Source organism: Myiozetetes cayanensis, unplaced genomic scaffold, assembly GCF_022539395.1.
Source record: "Myiozetetes cayanensis isolate MyiCay16 unplaced genomic scaffold, myiCay2020 scf6-25, whole genome shotgun sequence".
In the NCBI taxonomy this organism is placed as follows: Eukaryota; Metazoa; Chordata; class Aves; order Passeriformes; family Tyrannidae; genus Myiozetetes; species Myiozetetes cayanensis.
The window spans coordinates 53,943,738-53,963,332 of record NW_026087853.1 but is presented as its reverse complement, the minus strand read 5'-3'; the positions used below and the strand labels follow the sequence as shown (position 1 = coordinate 53,963,332).

General features: G+C 37.6%; 1 protein-coding gene across 4 annotated transcripts in view; it reads left to right on the top strand.

Moving 5' to 3' along the window:
• SYT9 (synaptotagmin 9) overlaps window positions 1–19,595 on the top strand; it is a 70,941-nt gene that overhangs the window by 29,124 nt on the left and 22,222 nt on the right. For all 4 annotated transcript variants that reach the window (XR_007631631.1, XM_050337115.1, XM_050337114.1 and 1 more), the window contains exons 2-3: window positions 3,651–4,002; window positions 6,490–7,036. Coding sequence is in view for 3 of the 4 variants with exons in the window: in XM_050337115.1 (XP_050193072.1) it covers window positions 3,651–4,002; window positions 6,490–7,036 (899 nt within the window). In the remaining variant the exon portion in view is untranslated. The remainder of the gene's footprint in view (window positions 1–3,650; window positions 4,003–6,489; window positions 7,037–19,595) is intronic.

Here is a 19,595-nt window from a genome sequence, read left to right as displayed (position 1 = left end):
CAACAACTTGATTATCTAAATAATTATATTATTGGTCAGCAGTTCCCTTGCCCTGTCTGTGCCTGGTTGATGAGAAATTCACACTTATTTTTCCTTTCTCATATGTTTGTTCTTATTTGAATCTTTTGGAGTCAGGTGAATCCAAATATATACAACACAGTATGTGCTTTTTGATTCCATAACTCCAACTGCATATCTAGACACATAAATTGATCTGCATAAGCTATTGATTTCCCTCATTGTTGGCTAATTTAGATATTTGATTTTTGTATAAAATTTAGCAATCCAAATGGTAACTTTATAAACACAAGAAGGAAAAAAATTACTTCATTCCTTGTTTCATGTATGAACAGACAAAACCACCACTATTATTTCAGCATTTTGCTTGCCTAATTTTTTGGTAAGTTTTTTCAGCATCAGAATTTTAGAGAGTAAGGCTCAACCATTTATGCCAGAAAACAAACAACTCGCAGGCCTGCACTTTTGTACTCTCAGAATTTGAATTGGATCATTATACATTTATCTTTGCTCTTGCAACCTCTCATACTGAACAGGAATCATGCTACATGTATCTAAAAATTCAACACCATTCAAATTCTTTTAGAACAATCTATGATTTTATTGAAATTCAATCTAAAAGCTTATGTTCAGTTTATCTGTACTAAAAATCTGTGCAATAAAAATAGAGGCATAATTTTATTTCTTTTTTTTTTTTTTTTTAGATAGTCTACAAGGTGCAGTAATATTTTAGAGCTTTGATATTTTGGTTATTGTGATCTAAAAAATGTTACCCATTTAGTATTTTACCCCTACTAAAACAAGATTATACCCACACAGACTTTGGAGTGTTCATCTTTGGAGAAATTTGAGCACTGTCCTGGGGAGCCTATCCTAGGTGACCTTGTATACTTGAATTCAGAGATCTGAAGGGTCCTTTCCCCAGTAATTCTGTGGTTCTGTTCACTAAGATAATCTGAAGACAAGAGAATTTATATTCCTATCATACATTCACTTGACATAAAGAGTGAGATTTTTCTTTTCTGTGTAACAGATCTACTTTAAAATATAAGTTAAAAAATTAAAAATGGATCCAGCAATGACTCCATAATCAGTTTTTGGTAAGAGAACTGAGGCTTTTTTGTCATCACACTGATTGTAATAAAATCTGTCACAGAGAGAAAGGCCACCTTCATATCTCCAGTCGGTGATAACAACTGATGATGTGATCCAGAGGTAGAAAACTATTTCACTTGCTATTTCTGCATCATTTTTAACTTTTCAGTTGCTAGTAAAAAAAAAAAAAAAGAATCTCTTCACTTGGGACTGTACTTACCCCAGGTATTCACAATGGATCTGCCCAATTGTTGAAAACTGCCAAGCAAGTGTGGAGGATATGAAAATCACTGTCCAGTGAAAGGTAACAGCTTAGAGCACTGCCCTTTGGTGTGTTCCATAGAAGTAAGACAGATACACGATGGTCCCCTTTCCACTCACAGAACGAAAAACTTCTTTCTGACACATAGGAGTCAGGAACAAGTAAAGCCAAGATAACAGAAAAACAAACTCCTCTTATGCTGTGACGTGGCAAGTTACCTGAGCTGTTTACTACCCACCTTCTCTGGAAGTAAGCTATGAGATAGGGATGTTACATTATCAAATGCAGAAGTATGTTATCAAAGCCCTCCAAATGAAAAGCAGTTCATGCTGTCCTCATGTATTTTTTCTCATGATTTCAGTTCTTTAGAAGACTGTCCTTTGCTAAGGTCACCTACAAGATTAGGGGACTGTTGGCCTGCCTTTCAAATCGTTCCTCACATTCACACATCCTTGGCATTGGGCAGTCTTCAGTTCTCATCTTGTAATCTTCTGGCTGATTCTGACAGCTCCCAATTTCTCATTTCTTTCAATGCTGGATCATTTACTTGAATCAGTTCTTTATAAAAAGAGGCCTTTTTGCAGACCTCTGATGCATTTCTTCCTTCTTCTCCAGGGAATCCAAGACAAATTGCTTTCTTCTGAAGGTCTTCTTTTACTACTGCACCCTAGATCCTCAGCTTTTTAATCAAACAGAGAGGTTGTGCTCTGCCTCCACTGCCAGACTTGTTTACCAATAAATATTCAAAAATTATCAAGAAAGACCATTCTACTTTCTCCCAAATTGCCTTTTATGCATGAGAGGAATTTATTTAATTGATTTCAGCTCTCAAACTCTTCGCTGTAATTCCAAACAGCTACTGTGCTGCCCCCACTCTTAATGAGCTTTGTCTTCATATGACTTGGAGAAGGACAGAAAGGGCCGTGCTGTCTAAAATTGTTTGAAATTAGTTTTCAGCATGCAAAGTAAACTGGACAGCTCCTGTGCGAAATGGACTGTAGAGTCACTCCCCCTCTCTGAGGAAATTTAATCTGTCTGGCCAGTGAGAATGAGATTCACAGCAGGGACAAAAGGTATTGACTTTTCCACTTTAAAAAAAAAAAAATTCTTATTTTTTCCTTTCAAATGGATTGGGGCTGTTTCATCTGAATTGTCATTCTTAAATAATTTTCTTGGTAGAAGCAGTACATTTCAACCTCATGCCATCCTTTGAAAATTTAGGCTAGCTGTTTGCTTAGAGAGATGCAGCCTGACATTCTGAACCTACACAAAGTGTGAAAAATTGCTTTGATCAGCTTGTGTTTATAATTTAAGGCAGTAAAATAGAATTCTCACTAATTGTGTTTAAGGCATGATGTGTTGTGTAATCCACAGAGAGGCTAATTTCAAAAAGACTGTAACCATAAAAACAGCTGTTCCACTGAGTCATTTTCCCAATGTGCAACTTAAAGCAAAACAGAGCAAAAACCTCTCCCAGTTGTAATTTATTTGTGTTGATGGAGTAGGATAATGCTGGAAATAGGGGGAAAACCAACAGAAAACTCATGTCCACATTCCTTATATATCAGAAGTTTGGAAACAGAATAAAAGACCTTTTGGAGTTTAAAACAAACAAGAAAATAAACAAAAAACAACCAGAAAAATTTCAGTTTCTAAGAGATACTGGTATCCTAGTTAAATTATGAATAGCAAGGCATAGTCAAAATAATTTGCAAAGATAGGAATGAATCTAAAATTAGAAGGAATGGAATTAAAATAACAAACCAAGATACACCAGCTGAATATCTAAAAGAATTCAGGTCACGTATGTGCTTGTGTACATATTTTCATGGCGTTTAACTGTAATACAGTCTCTGGAAAAGAAGGTACTAGGATCTGGTAAAGCAGGTGGAGGAAACTGCACTACATAAAAGGAAGAAAAATGGCAAAATATATTGCGGACACAGCTCTTTCGTCAGTAGAAAGTTGAGTGAGCAAGTGAACAACCCTTTTTTATATTCAGAATGACCTTTCATACCATCCAGCTTTTGGAAGGAAAATATAAGCCAAGTTCTATCAAGGTAAGCCTTAAACTGAATTCCAAACAAGTTTCTGGGGGGAAGGGGGGTGGAAGTAGAACTTTTAATATGTTTGTATGTTATGACTGTTGCAGGAACCAGAATTCAATTTCTGTGGATCTGCAATCAGGAGATCTTTAACTTCCCTTAGTGATGTTCAGAGATACAGAGCTCCAGAGAGCACAGAGAAGTGACATGGCTGTTTTTCTTGTTTGCAGATATCTCAATAAGCTTGCTCTCCTTAGTTGTCACAGCCTGTGGTCTTGCTCTGTTTGGTGTCTCTCTGTTCGTATCCTGGAAGCTGTGTTGGATCCCTTGGCGAGAGCGTGGTCTACCATTTGGGAACAAAGACAACAAGCAGGAATCACTGAACTACACAGACACAGAGACCAATGACCGTGACTACAGTGAGGATTATCTGGGTCAGCCTACAGCCTATCCAGAGTCCTCCATGAAGATCAGCCATACCTCCCCTGATATTCCATTAGACACTGAGGCGGGAACAAAGGAGAACTGCGTCTACAATGTGCGAATGCATCGTCAGATCACTGAACCCACCTCTTCTGCTCGGTCAGTTACTCCAATTTCTCTCTGATATTAATGAACACAGATACAGTCCAAAAAGGACAGCTTGATTATCCAGTACAATGATCTGATAAAAATGTATCATCTACTTGCCACATTCTTTTAAAGAAAAAATCACATAAACCTTATTCTTTGAGGTGCACAAACCTCATAGGTTGAAAGGACAGGATCACAATCCTGTTCTACTTCTCTGTAAACTACTGTCTCATTTGTGCTTCTCCCTCAGAAGCTGGATAATGCAGAGCACTGTGTGTCCCTTAAAAGCACCAGAACAGCCTAGATTTAGCTTGTAAAGCATATTCATTTGCACTGAGCACTGATGCTGAGCACTCAGCAATATCTCCTCAAAGATTTTTAAAACAACCAAAGAAGAAAAGTAGGGCAAGCTAATGAAACACTTGTAAGAGTTAGAAATAGGACTAAAAATCATAGATTTTAGCCACAGTCATGACTGTGGGGGGGAAAGGGACTGAATAAGGGTCAGCGAAATCTCCAGGGGAACTGGTTAGTTGAGGAAAGAGGAAAGGGTGAGGGTGAGACTATGTGCAGGGGCAGGTGATAGAAGGATTATGTTTCATACAGTAAGAAAAAAGATCAGCATATGAAGACCCAGTAAATATCTGAGTCAAAGCAAATGCACTGCAGCTGGAGAAGGTACAGCACTAGCCCAGTGGCTCTTTGCTAGCCTCCTTTCTGGCCATCTGCGAGAGCAAATTTAATGAAGACTCTTTCCTGCAGGCATACCTGAAACATGGGTGAGATGACAACAGCCAGTTCAGTAATTGCCAGTTGCCCAGAACATGTCTCGGAAAGAATTTGAGACATTCCCAGAGCATTACAAATGCTAATCTCAATCTGTAAAAGAACTTGCCTCAGCATCCTGAGTGCAAAGACGAGGTCTTCTGTGCAGATCTTTCTTCTGGCCATGTTCCCAGGCTGGCCCTCTACAGCAGGTGTCATACTGGCTCTCTACCTCCAAGGGATCCTTTTCCAGGTCCCTTCCCTATCCGATGCCGTTTGCTGGCACAGAACAGCAAACCCCTCTCTTTCATAACCCCTTACTTTTGCCCAGGTCTTCCCTGAAAGACTTTGACTGAGCAGGAGGGGCCCGTCTTCCTTTTCCTGCCTCCTTCAGCAGAGAAATCACCCTTGCCTCTGCTGCTTTCTGCTGTAACTGGGGAGCCAGATGTGGTTTTCCTCTGTGGCCACAGAGACCAGGCAGCTGCCCCTGCTACAGTCACTGCTAAGATGTCTCTGAAGTGCCCTCCTTTTTATTCCTCCACAGGATATTCTGCACCTGCCACTGCAATGAGGAGCTTAAGGGTTGAAAAAATACTTATTTTTTTGGTTACACGATGATATTTTATCCTGGAAATGACTAATGTATAACTGTAAGATAATGTATTTATTATGCAACAAGAGAAAAAAAATTAGGATAGTACAGAAGACACTATTCCTGTTTTAAGCATGCAAAACCAGATATTTACAAGGAATGAATGAACAGTGATAGAGGAGGAACTATTGCTGATTAGATTCAATATAAATAGCTTTGGGCTAATCCTCTGCTAGAATTTTCCATGTGCTCTTTCTGTGTTCAACCACAGCTCACGGTACACCAATAACCGAGTGACTGCTCAATATGAATAGGATGATAAAATAGGACCCCACTCAGCTAAGATTAGGATTTTACCTAATCCAACTTTCACATCTCCCTACCCCAACAGGATTTGCAAATTTGATTTCTGTTACCATTCACTAGGGAGAAATTTCAGTCACAATAAGTGAGGGACTCCAGGTAATAAATTTCACAGGACTGAATATTAAAACAACTTTTTATCCTTGAGTAATGAAACTAAAGGAGTTTTTTAGCCAAAGTACCACAAAGCTCATTACATCAGGTATGAGAGAAAAAAACCCAAACAATTGTTGGGGTGCTCAACAAATGATTTCAGGCCAGAACAGCTCACTTGTTAATTGTAGAAATCAACAAATAATTAAAGTGCAGAGATGTCAGGAAGCATCCTCCTTTGTCCAGCTTTACCTCTGAACTAGAAATCAGCAAGCTCATTTGACCCTGCTGCCATTTGCATAATGCAACTCATTTTGTAGGCATTAATGTACAGGATTCAGTCAAAAATGGCTAGTGATAAAAATAGCTAGAGTTCTTGCATCACACTATACTTGCCAATAAGATATAGATCCTTTGGATTTGCAATGGCCACGAATTTCCATTTGTCACCTTCTTCAGCCAGGTTTGGTTTCAGACATGGAAACAGAAATAGAGTGACATTAGCACTGAAGGTCAGCTCTCACAACTGTTGGGTCTCACACTTTATCCCTTCATGAATTAAAAGTCTGACCCAGCTGTACATTACAAAAATATGTCAAATGAGAGCAGGATCTACAGTGTGTGTGCCTGGATTCTTACCATCCTCAACACAGTCTGTTTCAGCTCTTTCATTTTCACTTAAGGCACAATTCGATCCGAAGACAGCTGAACCTCTCCAACCCGGACTTCAACATCCAGCAGGTTCAGAAACAAGAGCAACTGACGGGGATCGGCCGCATTAAGCCAGAACTGTACAAGCAAAGATCAGTGGATACGGACGATGGCCGGAGGAGTAATATCAAGGCATGTGGAAAACTGAACTTTATTCTCAAATATGATTGTGATTTAGAGCAGCTGATAGTGAAGATTCACAAGGCCATCAACCTGCCAGCAAAGGACTTCTCTGGCACATCAGATCCATACGTGAAGATATATCTGCTTCCTGACAGGAAAACAAAACACCAGACTAAAGTTCACAGAAAGACCCTAAATCCAGTATTTGATGAAGTTTTTTTATTTACTGTCCCATACAATGACCTGAACACGAGGAAACTCCATTTCTCTGTATATGACTTTGACAGATTCTCCAGACATGACTTGATTGGCCAAGTGGTAGTGGATAATTTTTTAGATTTGACAGATTTTCCCAGGGAATGTAATATTTGGAAGGATATTGAATATGTCACCAATGTAAGTATTACAATTTTTCTTTTTGATTTTTTTTCTGATTTCATTTCCTTAACATGATTATAACTGAAATTGTCTGTTAAATTTATGAAGGAAAATACTCTATTCTGTCTCTTTCTCAGGCTTTGACCTTAATCCAAGGAAAATGACAGTGCATTTTCAGTCCTAATTTCTTGTTCTTTGGATATATTAAAGCATGTTTTATGTACGATATAGTGGGTTTAGTCATTGTGCTGCTGATAGGGTAGAAATGTTCTTCTCTTAATCTTACTTAATCTAAAATTTATTTAAGGAAATACTACTCTTCTTACTTTGCCTACTTTTCTGTGTTTTCCATGATTTGTCATGTAAATTACACCATACTGATCAGCCAGAACTGCAGATTCAACATTCTTTATATGTAGTGATTTTAAGTCCTTCAAAAGACTATATTCTCATAAATTCAGATAACCCCCTAGCTATAATCCAGTCAAAGAGAGTTCAGACAATAGTGTTCCGTGAAAGCAGTGAAACATCCAAATTGGTTTAACTCTTTGTTTGCCATAATTTTGTTCTTAGGGAAATGGGAAACTTGTACATTAAGTCTCTTTTTCTGTTATCCCAAAGTCTCTGGTATCAAATTCTGAGCAGGAATACAAACAGTGATCAGGTACAAAACCACAGAAATTACTTCTGAAAAAGAATTCTTCTCAAAGCAGGAGCCAACCTCCTTGTAATGCCATTAGAAATGAATCCCACACATCTTCCAGAGGACAGACCTTCAGTGAGAATGATACATTACAGAAATCCACAGAGGTGAAGGTACACTGCAGTGCCAAGTGTCAGTAAATATTTCATTTGTTATGTCAAACCACACTCAAATGGAGTGCATATTTTAGAGTCAGATGAACCAAACATCATGAACAGTAAGATCAAAGTGTAACTTTATTAGACCTCGGTTCAGGAAAGCATTTAAGCATATGCTTAGATGAGAATAAGAAGCCATTAAAAAGTAAAGGATGTTCTGAGACAAATAACTTTCCTGAGTTGAGTTCCTTATCATATACCTCTGTGGTCTGGTACCATGCCTGTATTACAGACCAAATTGCTGAAATCCTTTTTTTTTGTTGTTTGGAATTTCTTTTTGAAAATGGATATTTCCCTTGTTTTAAGGTGATTTCTCAGCCTTCTTGGTCAGTGTGTGGAACATGTACACTCACTGCCCAGTCCTGTCCCACACAAGGATGGAAGTGCATCAGCAGCACCAACAGTTCCTCACTTGGAATACAGGCAGGGCCTTGGTGTCAGAGAGGAGGAATCTGGCTTTTGTATGAGAAGTTATCGCTTTTCAACCACAAGGGACAAGTAAGGATGTGACAGAGCAGCTGACAAGTCATTCCAAATGAAAGGCTGTCTTCATACAGCATTAAGCATCCCAAGATCAACTTCATTTTTTACGGTCAACTGAAAGCTGAATGCATGCTGGAGTTACTCTGATGTGTACAAGTCCTTTTTCCCTGCTTTAACTTAGGCAGAAGGTTTGCTCTGGTATTTTCTTTCGAATCACTTCTCCTTCCAAATTTCAAAAATGATGCAGCGTGTCATTTGTATTCAGATTTTCTGTAATCTCTGAAATTAAATGCAGGATTGAAACATGAGTCATTTATTAATTCCTACTGATACTAATTCCTGTGAGAAGTGTAACCCTGTTTATCCAAACTGAATACATAACCTGCCACCTAGACTGGGTTTCCAGCTAGAAGAGACCTTTTCAAAGCAAGTGACTCACAGGACATTAGAAACACATCCAATTTCGGGTAATGTGAGTTCTGAGATAAGAGTATCAGATAAATGAAAGTGTGGAGTACTTAGCTGACCAATTAACATTTCCAAAATTTCAAAGGTTAGAACTTACTTTATAAAGTTATGAGAAACCCTCCACACATCATTTAAGTAACCAAGTTTGAGCCCATTTTCTTGTCTGTGTAGCTCAGATATCTCTCAGACTGACAGCAGAAGCTGAATTCTGCAGGCTACTCATGAAGCTGCTGCAGTGAATGGTCCTGTGGCTGCTCTCCAAGCCAGCAGGAAGTATTAGTGCATCCCAGGAATAAATTTCTGCTAAGTTTTGAGCACCATGGGGAGGTTTATGGTTGCAAACCAAAACTGTATCAACTGTCACAGGTTTTCAATGATTTTATATTTGAACGCCTTGTTGTTTCAAATAATAATACTGGAGAACAGGCAAATTCTGGGCAAAATTAATGAAGGAAATTCAGTTAATGTAGATCAACAAAGAGTGCACACAGGAAGGATAAACCAAGGAAACATGAGACAAAGGGAAGCTCCACACAAACTACACATGACAAGTTTGACACAATTCTGAAGAGTACATTCACTTTAATTCCTTGTGCGTCTTATTGCACTACATAACCAGTGAGCCCAAAGGCCTTTATTTTACATTTTTCATTTCATTATGTTCTAATCAAATTTGACACAGCAATATAAAAGAATGTATCAAATCCTTCTCTTCCCAGCAAAATGTCCTACTTCAAGTGAGCACTGCAGATTATGCCTGAAATGTCAGATTAACTGCAAACAATGTGGTTAAACTGACCTATTATGCCATGTGCTTTCTTCTGTTTTCTAATAACACTCAAAGATTCTTTTTATCTCCAACCAGCAGTTTTCATTCCTTAGACAATAACATCTGTTACCATCCCAGAGTTAAAGATAAATTATTTCATAACACAGATGCATGTCAGCATAAAATTTTTTTACATGCTTAAAAGCAATCTGCTGCCAAACATGAATCTCCAATATCAAAATTGTTCTTCTAATCCCAGGTCCTCTGAGCATAAAATCTCTCTCCTGTAACACTGACATTTTCTCCAAGCAGAAAAAGAGGCATCAATGGGCTGTATAATGGGAGAAATAATTACGTGGATCAACTTTAGATGAACATGAAATGAAGTAGATAAGCTTTTTGAATATGTACATTGGCTACTGGCTTACCATGAAAAAAAGAGATGCTTTTTATTTTTAGCCTGTGTTTCTCTTGTTGCCATCTTTTGTTTAAGAGCATCTAAAACATAATCATGGTTTGGGGTGGGGTTTTTTCTTTGCATTTGTAATTTCCATGGACTGATGGCATGTTTGAAGAGAAAAAAAGTGGTTAATATTTCCTTGGTTGCCATCTTCAAACTCAGATGGGATCAGGCAAAAAAAAAAAAAACAAAAGGCTTTGTCACAAAAGAAAATGAAAAGCTATGACAGAAGAAGGTGTCAGATATGAAACAGGAAGGTGTCAGATAGTCTGTTTCAGATAAAGGAGAACCTTCTCTTTCAGAAGATGCCAAGAAGATCCATTTGCATAACTTGCTGTGCACCCAGAAAGGCAAATCCTTTTTGAAGAATTGCTTGTTAAACATCACCAGCCAGCTACAGGGCACAGAGAGGATTTCCGTGAGCTAGAAATCTAACTCTGGTTCATACTGGATGTTTGAATTCTCAAAGTGCTCAGCCTTTGGCACTTACTAAGCAGGTGTTAATTCTAGAGAGGGGTATTTAAACTTGGCCTCAACTTAGAACAGGAGGGTAATCAGACTAAGAAAGAACAGTGTATATTTCCACTTTTAACGGGGCCAGCATTTTCCAAAATGACTAGTCATTTTAGGAGGCAATATTCTGACTTTGTTACAGTATATATAGCTTCTGCCACTCATACTATTTTTTAGTTGTCAAATATAGTTATGTTTAATATCTAGGCACTGGTACAATGAAAACTGCTCTTTCTATGAATGTCTAACTTTATATATACACTTGAAAAAAACCCTTATTCATAACACCCCATTGGCACCTTTCTCTCATTTTACCCTGAGTTTGAACTAATCTGTTTTTGTGAATATTTCTGTAACATTCTTTCCTGAAAGAATATTTACAACAAGATCTGTAGTGATTATGTACCTAACATTCTGTAAAATGTAGCTACCTGAATGACAGCTACCATTTATCCTTATCTGTGATTCCTTTGAGCCTCTTTGTCAACTTCTGTGAAGGTGTGAAGTAAACTGAAAGTCTGATAAAGGTAGAAAGCAGTTGGTCGCATTCAAACCATGGTTTATTCTTTACCTACAAACAACTGGAGGACTAGGAAGGATTCAAAGGGTTACTCTGTTTTTAATATTACTGTCTTGAAGTACTTCACTTGTTTCTAACTAAGTATTGAAGAGTGTAGCATCCAGCCCCCAAAGTTATAAAACAATAGATCAGGGTACAAAAGGAGAGTGAAAATAGAGAAGGAAATATTTCTGAAACTGGGAAGAGGTTACAGAAAGGAGACCCTGGATTAATACATATAGAGAAGACCTTGAGTAATACATATAGAATTTGAGAAGTAACATGCCACAGACTTTAAGGAATGTGTATGGTTCACTGAAACCCAAAAGATAGCTTTGGATAGTTCAAAGCTATGAAGAAACATGAGCTGTATATCAAGTTGATCACTCTGACATCCAGAAAGAGCCGGCATATGCTACAAGTTTTAAAGGCAAGAAATTGATTGCATCTCTTTGTAAGAATCTTCAAGCTCTTTTAGGGTCTGAGTAATGGTCAAGAATACAACAGTGTGTCAGATAATGATGAGCTAGTTTTTCACAGAAGTAGGAAACAAAAAGTATTTTAAAAATAATGAATTTAGAATGTATGTTGATATGCATGCTAGTGTTTTGACAAAGAGAGAGTTAAAAAGTAGGATGGTTACAAGTGTTTGAAATTCTGCATTTTAAAAATGCTAATTGTTAACTGCTGTTGTTCTCAAGTTTGCCCAAGAAAGAAAAATTTGAGAATTTGTATTTTTAGGCATTTACGTTGTATAACTGAGATGCAACTAGAATCATAAGATCACCACATGGAATTTTCAAGTTCTCTATTTCAGAGATGTTAATGCCAATAACAGTATGTGTGGAAGAGAAACAAAAAGACACTAATTTTTTTTCAGTTCTTTATTGAAAGCATGATAAAAGTATAAAATATTGAAATCTGACAAAACCTGCCAGATTTTTGCAGTTCAAAACTATTCCGACCTCAAACTCCTCAGAGATTGCATTGCTCAGAACCAGGCTGTGAGCAATTCATTGTCTGCCAAATGCAGATTCATAGGTAGAGGTCATAGTCCTTAGGGCTTATACCCTCAAAAACTGAGGAAAATAAACTTCCTTCTTTGAAAGAAATAGGTAAATATTGTCCCTAATTCACAGACAGCAGAACAAACTTGGGCAAAAGGGATGTAACATGCTTAAATCACAGCACTCCTAATAGCAGAAATGAGACCAGGTCCAGAATCTGCAGATTCCTGGCACGAGCCTTAATCCGCTCGGTGTAGCACTGCTTATCTCCTTCGACAGTGTGCAGACACTGTAGCTGGCAGGAAGTCAGCTAAGTCCACCTACTCCAGTTCTAAAAACTGTTTAGCTTGTCAAGATGCTTTAGCTAGCATTTCTGAAATCCCTGTTCTGGCAAGTTGCAGGGTTTAGAGAAGCAATGGCATTGAGCAAGAGCTCAGGAAAGCATTTAAAATATTTACAAAGGTTAAAAAATTTTTGAGTTAGCAGTTTGAGGAGGAACAGAAACAAACCAAATCTCTGCCTCTGTGTATGAATTCAAATCCAAACCATCAATGTTAAGGGTCATATCTCTTTTTTAGGACTGTGGCAATAAAAGAGAAACACAAATTGATTTTTGTTTTCATTTTTTTTGGTAATACAGAAAACATATCTGGTATTAACCTAGTGTTCCACTTGTTTAACCACATAGGTTTTTGCATCAGGTGAACAACCAGTTATTGATGTGGAGATGTACCAAATAAATTGGTTTGCAAATGCAAGTCTCTTCAGAAGAAAGAGATTTGCAGACTCATGCATCTTGCCCATGTTAAAGCATGGCAAAAGCTTAGGAGCATCAATTATTTCATGACTAGACAACTTAAGGCAGTAAAAGCAAGAGGTAAGATTCACCTCACTTAATAAACTTATTAAAAAACCCAAAACTAAACACCAAACCCACAAACAAACTCAGAAGAACTCAAAAATACAGAAAGCATAGCTGCTTTCGAGAGGCAGATCAGTGGATATTCATCTTCTCCAAAGCCACAGTATCACCTTTTGTTGCATGATTTTTTCTGACTATTCTTAGTCAAATTTTCAGAAAAAATAAAAGTGCATGTGTAATGATCCATTTCACAGATAAAAGATGGTGAAAAGTCACATATCTTTAATCCTTCAGATTTACTACAGTATGGATGAAACAGAAATTAATTAGTCTTCAGCATCAGCACAACAGGTATAGTACTCATTGTACAGTAGAAAACAGGTGCAGCCAGTGTTTTTCTTAATTTTTTTCCATATTTTTATGACCACATATTTAAATAGGTTTATTTTCAAAACTGGACTTTTCTTTTTGTATTTTTGTTTTTTTTTTCTTTTTTAGTCTAATGATTTTACTAATGACTTTGTAGGAGAAGATCTGTCAGAAATGACCTACATTTAAATGATGAGGGCCAGCACTTACCATGGCTAAACAGATACAGTTATGTACAATTGCATAGGGTAAAGATAAAATATTAACAAGTGTTTTCAGAAAAGTTAAAAACATCATATGCCTAATTCTGCTTGGAACAACTGGGTAACTGTGAGAATAATATTTAATAAAACTTGGGAAGGGTCAACAGCAAAAAAAAGTCAAATGCTTTGAAGAACAGTGGTTTGTGATGCAGCTCTTCTGGTCCTGAGTCGGTGGTACAAGCACTCAAAGCTTGGCTCCAAAAGTAACAAAGACTATTCTGTGCAAGTGATTACCTAAAAGCCTTGTAACTCCACAGGCATAGCCAGAAACAGGATGAATCTTGTAATATCACTGAAGCTTCAGCTAACATGTATTGGGGGTTTGGGAGCAGTTTAAGAAAATGGTAATTCAGAGAGTTGTTTATATGTGTATGTACCACATGAAGTTTGCAGAACCCAGGAGCAGGGCCATCACAGTTTCCAAGGGAGCTTTTTCAGGATGGATATTTCTCTACAAAAAACCATACAAATAAACAACCAAAGAAAAGAAATTAAAGCAGGCAAAAGAATAAAAAAGAAACCCACATAGCAAAAATGTCACCATTCCAGTTAAAGAATTTAAAAGAAAAAGAAGTGTTTCAAAGTCAGTGTTTTGAGAAGGCTGAAGTTCCAGAATAAGATGTTTTGATCTCTCGTTTGGAATGCCCTTCTATTGTTATATTTTTTAATGTCTTGAAAGATGAAATAAGAAAAAAAAATCCTGATTTTTATCAAAGCAAAATGTTTCAAGTCAAGCAAGGGATATTCTGCTTCAAAATAGAAATAACAGTCCTTATGAAATTGAAAAACTGCTTCCTACACTGGTTCTTCCCCTGCCCACCAGTGCTCCATATTCTTGAGCTTTGTCTTTTGCCCTTGTGTCATGCGTGTTTCCCTGGTGCAACAGGCCCGGAACAACAATAGTGTATGAAGAACATTTTCCTCCACGCATCAGCTGCATGCTGAAAAAGGCTAGACACAATCCTAAATTCCTGTTTCCTGCTTAGTGGAAGTGTCTTGTAACAGTCCCTGTTCTACATGTCCCTGTTCCTCTTTCTTCTCATCCTCCTCTGCCAATTATTTTTTTCCAGAAATTTCTATCAAACAAGGATCTCAGAGTGCTCACAGTAACGGACACACTGCACATAAAGCAAAGCCAAATTGTGATCCCAGTCAGCCAAGCCTGTCCTTCAATTATACCATCCAAAATTGTCAGTGGGAGCAGCAAACACAAACACACAAAAAACTGCTCTAGTGTTTTACAATTCATAGGCAGCAATTCTTGAAGATGAGCAAAGAACACTCACACAGAGCTAAGACTAAAATAGCTGTATTAAGGGGATCTTGGTTGTAACCATTCTGCACAAAATTCAGGATTAGACTGTGCTATAGCCTTTTTTCTACAGGGTTATATAACTTTCAATTTAAACATGTATTTAGCCAGGCAGGGAAAAAAATCACTTCAAATATGCATTTAATTATTAAACAGTTTGGGGAATGCTTACTCTATTTTTTTTTCTAGCAGAGGTCACAGAAAGCAATTTAATAGCTTATGGATTCATCAAAATTTCTGAACAATCCTACACTTTAAATGAAGTTTCAATATTTGGAACCAAACTTGAAAGTATTCTTCCCTCTGAGCATATTGTGCCTATGTGAAAAGCCTCAAGCCATTTTAAGCCTTTAAGCCCCACTAGAAATCACAACCATCAGGCATCCTTTCTCTACCAAACAGAGTATTTCAGAGTTTTACAGTTTCCCTCTGTGTACAGTCTGTTTACCAAGGTTTCATGTTAGTTTGCCTTGGTCTTGTATTTAAGCAGTAAGAGGACTTTTTTGTTGCTATTTACGTAGGGGCTTACTATAACTGTTCCCAGAACTTTTACCTGGATATACTGATTCTTTGGGAAGGGTGTAGCCAAGGTATTTAGGAAGCACCACACATTATACCCAACAGGCATCCTAACACAACCTAAAATGTGAACATACAGTTACCACTGTACACAGGCTCTTTTCTCACCAATGATTTGTCTGGCCCCTTTCAAAGTCTTGTTAGAGGTGATAATCTCTCTCACACTTTTACCTTTCACTATTCCAAGATCTGTAGCAAGAGTCCTGCTACAGAGGACAAAGTATCATCTGTATAAAGGGGAGGTATTACTGGATCATAACTAGTGCTGTGAGGCCAGAGTCCTGCTACAGAGGACAAAGTATCATCTGTATAAAGGGGAGGTATTACTGGATCATAACTAGTGCTGTGAGGCCTGGGTTTTATGATTACAGGTTAAATTTTAGATCTTGCCAAAATTAAGATAAGGTCATACCATTGGCTACATAATCAGGCCTCCCCACTGCCTCTGTAGGGGGAAAACATCAGAAGTTGCAGCTGAAATTTGATATGACTTGTGGAAAAGGACATATTGTTCCCACAATATGTATCTATATATGTACCTATAGCTTTTCTAACTTTTCTCCTAGTCTAGGAAACTTATAGCTGTTTGAAAGAAATAGGTGAAACAACTGAACTGACATAAATGAGAGTAGAAATTTCAAAGGATATACAAAGCATTTTGCTAAGATTTGGTTATATGGTCAATAAGTATAATTCCAAATATTATGGAGGCCCTAATTGTTTACAGGACAGCTTTTCTGTCTTTAGCTACAGCCCTTCAGAGCACAAGGGTTGCTGCCAAGGCTCTGTAGAGAACCTTCTTCAGGTTACTGCAGAAAAATATATAGCTATGCTCTTCCAATCTTTCACTTTGTGAAAAATAGGTTACTTGGCAGTCAAACTATCCAAGGAAAGAGGGACAGAAAGGTATCACTCTTTCATGGTAAGTGAGCTATTCTTCTGAGAGCAGAGCTAAAGAAACAATGGCAAAACTGAGCACCTATAACCTGACTAAAAGTTTTTCATGAAGATTTATCAGCCCCAAGTTTATGACATCATTAGAGCAGAGATCTTCCTTTTAACTTACTATTTTATTTCATTTCTCCTCATGAATACTCATTTCTCTAAACATTCAGAATACATATGTATCAGGAACAATATATAAAGTATACTGTTTTCTGAAAAAATCCAACAGACCACAACAACCTCCCTTTGTTCTTGCCTGAGGAAGATTAAATGACACACACACACAAATCTCTGAATTCTGCACGAGTTGTCACAAACACTGAAAGGCAATTCATAATGCACACCCAAATTCTAAAATTATGGATATTCTTTAGTTAGTCTCACTGAAGTCACTAGAAGTAATCACAGGGATAAATGAAACATACAGATTTTTGCAATGCCTGAGCCTTCCTGTGGCTCCCTAGCAGAGAATCAGTGAGGATTTCATACGATGTACTTTGGTGAAGTGACAGGCTCAAATGACTGCGTTAGCAATATCTGTGGTATCATGACATTTGAGATTTATGTAGCTACATGTTCCTGGCCCTTCATTGCTTGAATTAACACCTTGCTCTATTTACTCAAGAAAACAGTAGTCACATCTACCTCTTACCTCAAGTGAATGCTTAATTGTTAACTACTCCTTTCATCAGGCAAACTCCGAATTAAAGCTACGTACACCATCTGGAAGAAGATTTCTGACTAGTGATGGCATCTTTCTTGTGATGGGCATGGAAGAAGAAAACAACTGGTAGCTGGAGGTTTTCACAGTTGATTATGCGAACTATAGGGATAAAATTCCCCACTCAGATACTTGGGCCAAATCTGCCATCTAAAAAATAGCAGTTTATCACAACATCAGAAAACATAACCTTGCTTGCCAGGTAATCAATTATTAACATCCTCAAATCCATCGCCCCTCCTACCCAACATCACCTCTTCCATTTTCTGCAGTAAATTTTTTTCAAAAGGAGCAGTGAATAGGACATAAGCCATATCATCCAATATGTAAAATTTTCCATTTATATAGAAACTTCTATCCAAACACTACGAAAGTTAACTCAGAAGAACAAAAGAACAATGCACCATACTGCATTGTTTATATCTGTTTTCAGAATTCATAGAACTCTATATGTGTTTTCTTTTTAAAAGCATGCTGGGGTTTTATAAGTAGTTTTCAAAGCCAGCTGTGGTTTAATAAACCATCTGATCTACATTACGATAACTCCTCTGAACAACCCCAACAATAAAATAAATATGTATGCAGTAAAGTGAAACAAAAGTGTGTACAGAAATGATAGAAAGAAAGCAGCAGACTTTGGTTTTGAGCACCCTAGAGAGTTATTTATGATCATGAGGAAGAAAGGAATCACTTAAAAATAATGAAAACCTTTCATGTTTATACTTCACTGAGCACAGAATCTTACAGTAAATGCTAATTTAACAATAAACTTTCCTCTACTGGGACCACAATGCCTTATGTAGGTAGAAATGAGTAGTGCTTAGGATTAGATCCTGACTGTACTGTAAAGTCAGGGAAAGAATTTCTACTGAAGCTCGGATTTCATGCATATTCTCTTGCTATAGTTTGGAAATAGTATCTTGTAAACAGTACAAAAAGCCATATGAAATAACTAAACAGATAACTTGAGATACACATCAGAAAATGTACTAGAACAGCAGAACAAGCAAATTACCATCCTATTATTCCTCTCTGTAAAAGAAATACATGACAATGACCTACTCAACAAAGATTTGTAGGTACTCATCCTCCCCCAAAATTTGATGGGTAAAATACGAGTGAGCTATCACCTTTCTTCTTGGAGAAAGCAGATAGAAATCTCTCCATCAGAAATTAGCTGAGTTCTATATCCACATCTTCAATTTTTGCCTGGTTGTAACCTTCCTAATGGAATGAAAACAGATTATTTTCCCTCCAGGTTTCTGCAGAGCATCTCTGACCCATTCCTTTTGGTAGCTCAGCATGGTTTCTCATTTACCAGCTCCTTTTCCAAATCTTTCACCTTACTCTATATAGAGTATCAACATTCTTGGGAAAGCCATGAAAACAGTTCATTCAGTACAAAGACTTTATTATGAAATAACATATAAAAACTTTTTCATCCTCTGTATAACAGTAATACTTTTTTCATTAAAATACAGATATTTTTAAAACCAAACAAGTATCTATAGCAGTAGATGCTCACTTTCTTCATCCCCATCCAGCCACTTCTGTTCTTCTCAAATGTTACTTATTTCAGAAAACTTTTCAGTGCTAAATCAGCCCCCACACAAAAGATACTACCCTTCTTTTCAGATAGTTTTGCTTCAAAAGTTATGAGTCAGGATGGTCTGAGATAAATACACTAAATTCATACTTCCTTCCAAAAAATTGAAGTCAGGCCCTGTTAAGGTGGCAGATTGAGTACCCAAAATCAAATTAATGGAGTCTAAAGTGAACTTGCCATTTAGAACAAGTCAATTCACAACTCTGATTTCATCTAAAAACCATCAAATTATTTAAATTATAAGCAACTAAACTGAAAATTTGAGAAGGCATCCAAGTGACTGTGACACACTGTTTACTGAATCACTCACAGGCTGTCTAAAAGTGCTACTTTTTTTCTTACCCATGGGCAAGTAGGTACTGAATAACATTATTTATTCTGAATGTAAACATAACCAGGTAAAAGTCTGGACAACTCACCATACATGCCTCACACATGCGCACAGGATTCCATGAGAAAGAACAAAACAAGCTGCAGAAGACAATCCTTTTCCTCTCTAGGTGTGTTTCACATGTAGCACATGCAAGGTAGGAGCCCCTGGTGGTCTAGTGGTAAGGGCGCGGCGTCACCGCTGAGACCTGGGTTCGATTCCCGGTCAGGGCCACTCCCGGGCTGATGGAGCTCGTTAACCCTTAAAAAGGCAACCCATCTACATCCTAAGGACCTCACTGCCACCATCCAAGCTCGCTTGGCCCCAGCAGATGAACCTTAGGATTAAAGGGTGGGCTCAGTTCTGCGCACACTGTGTCTCACCTAAAAAATCCAATGCGCAGGCTGGAAGGTGTAAAGACCTTCCCCGG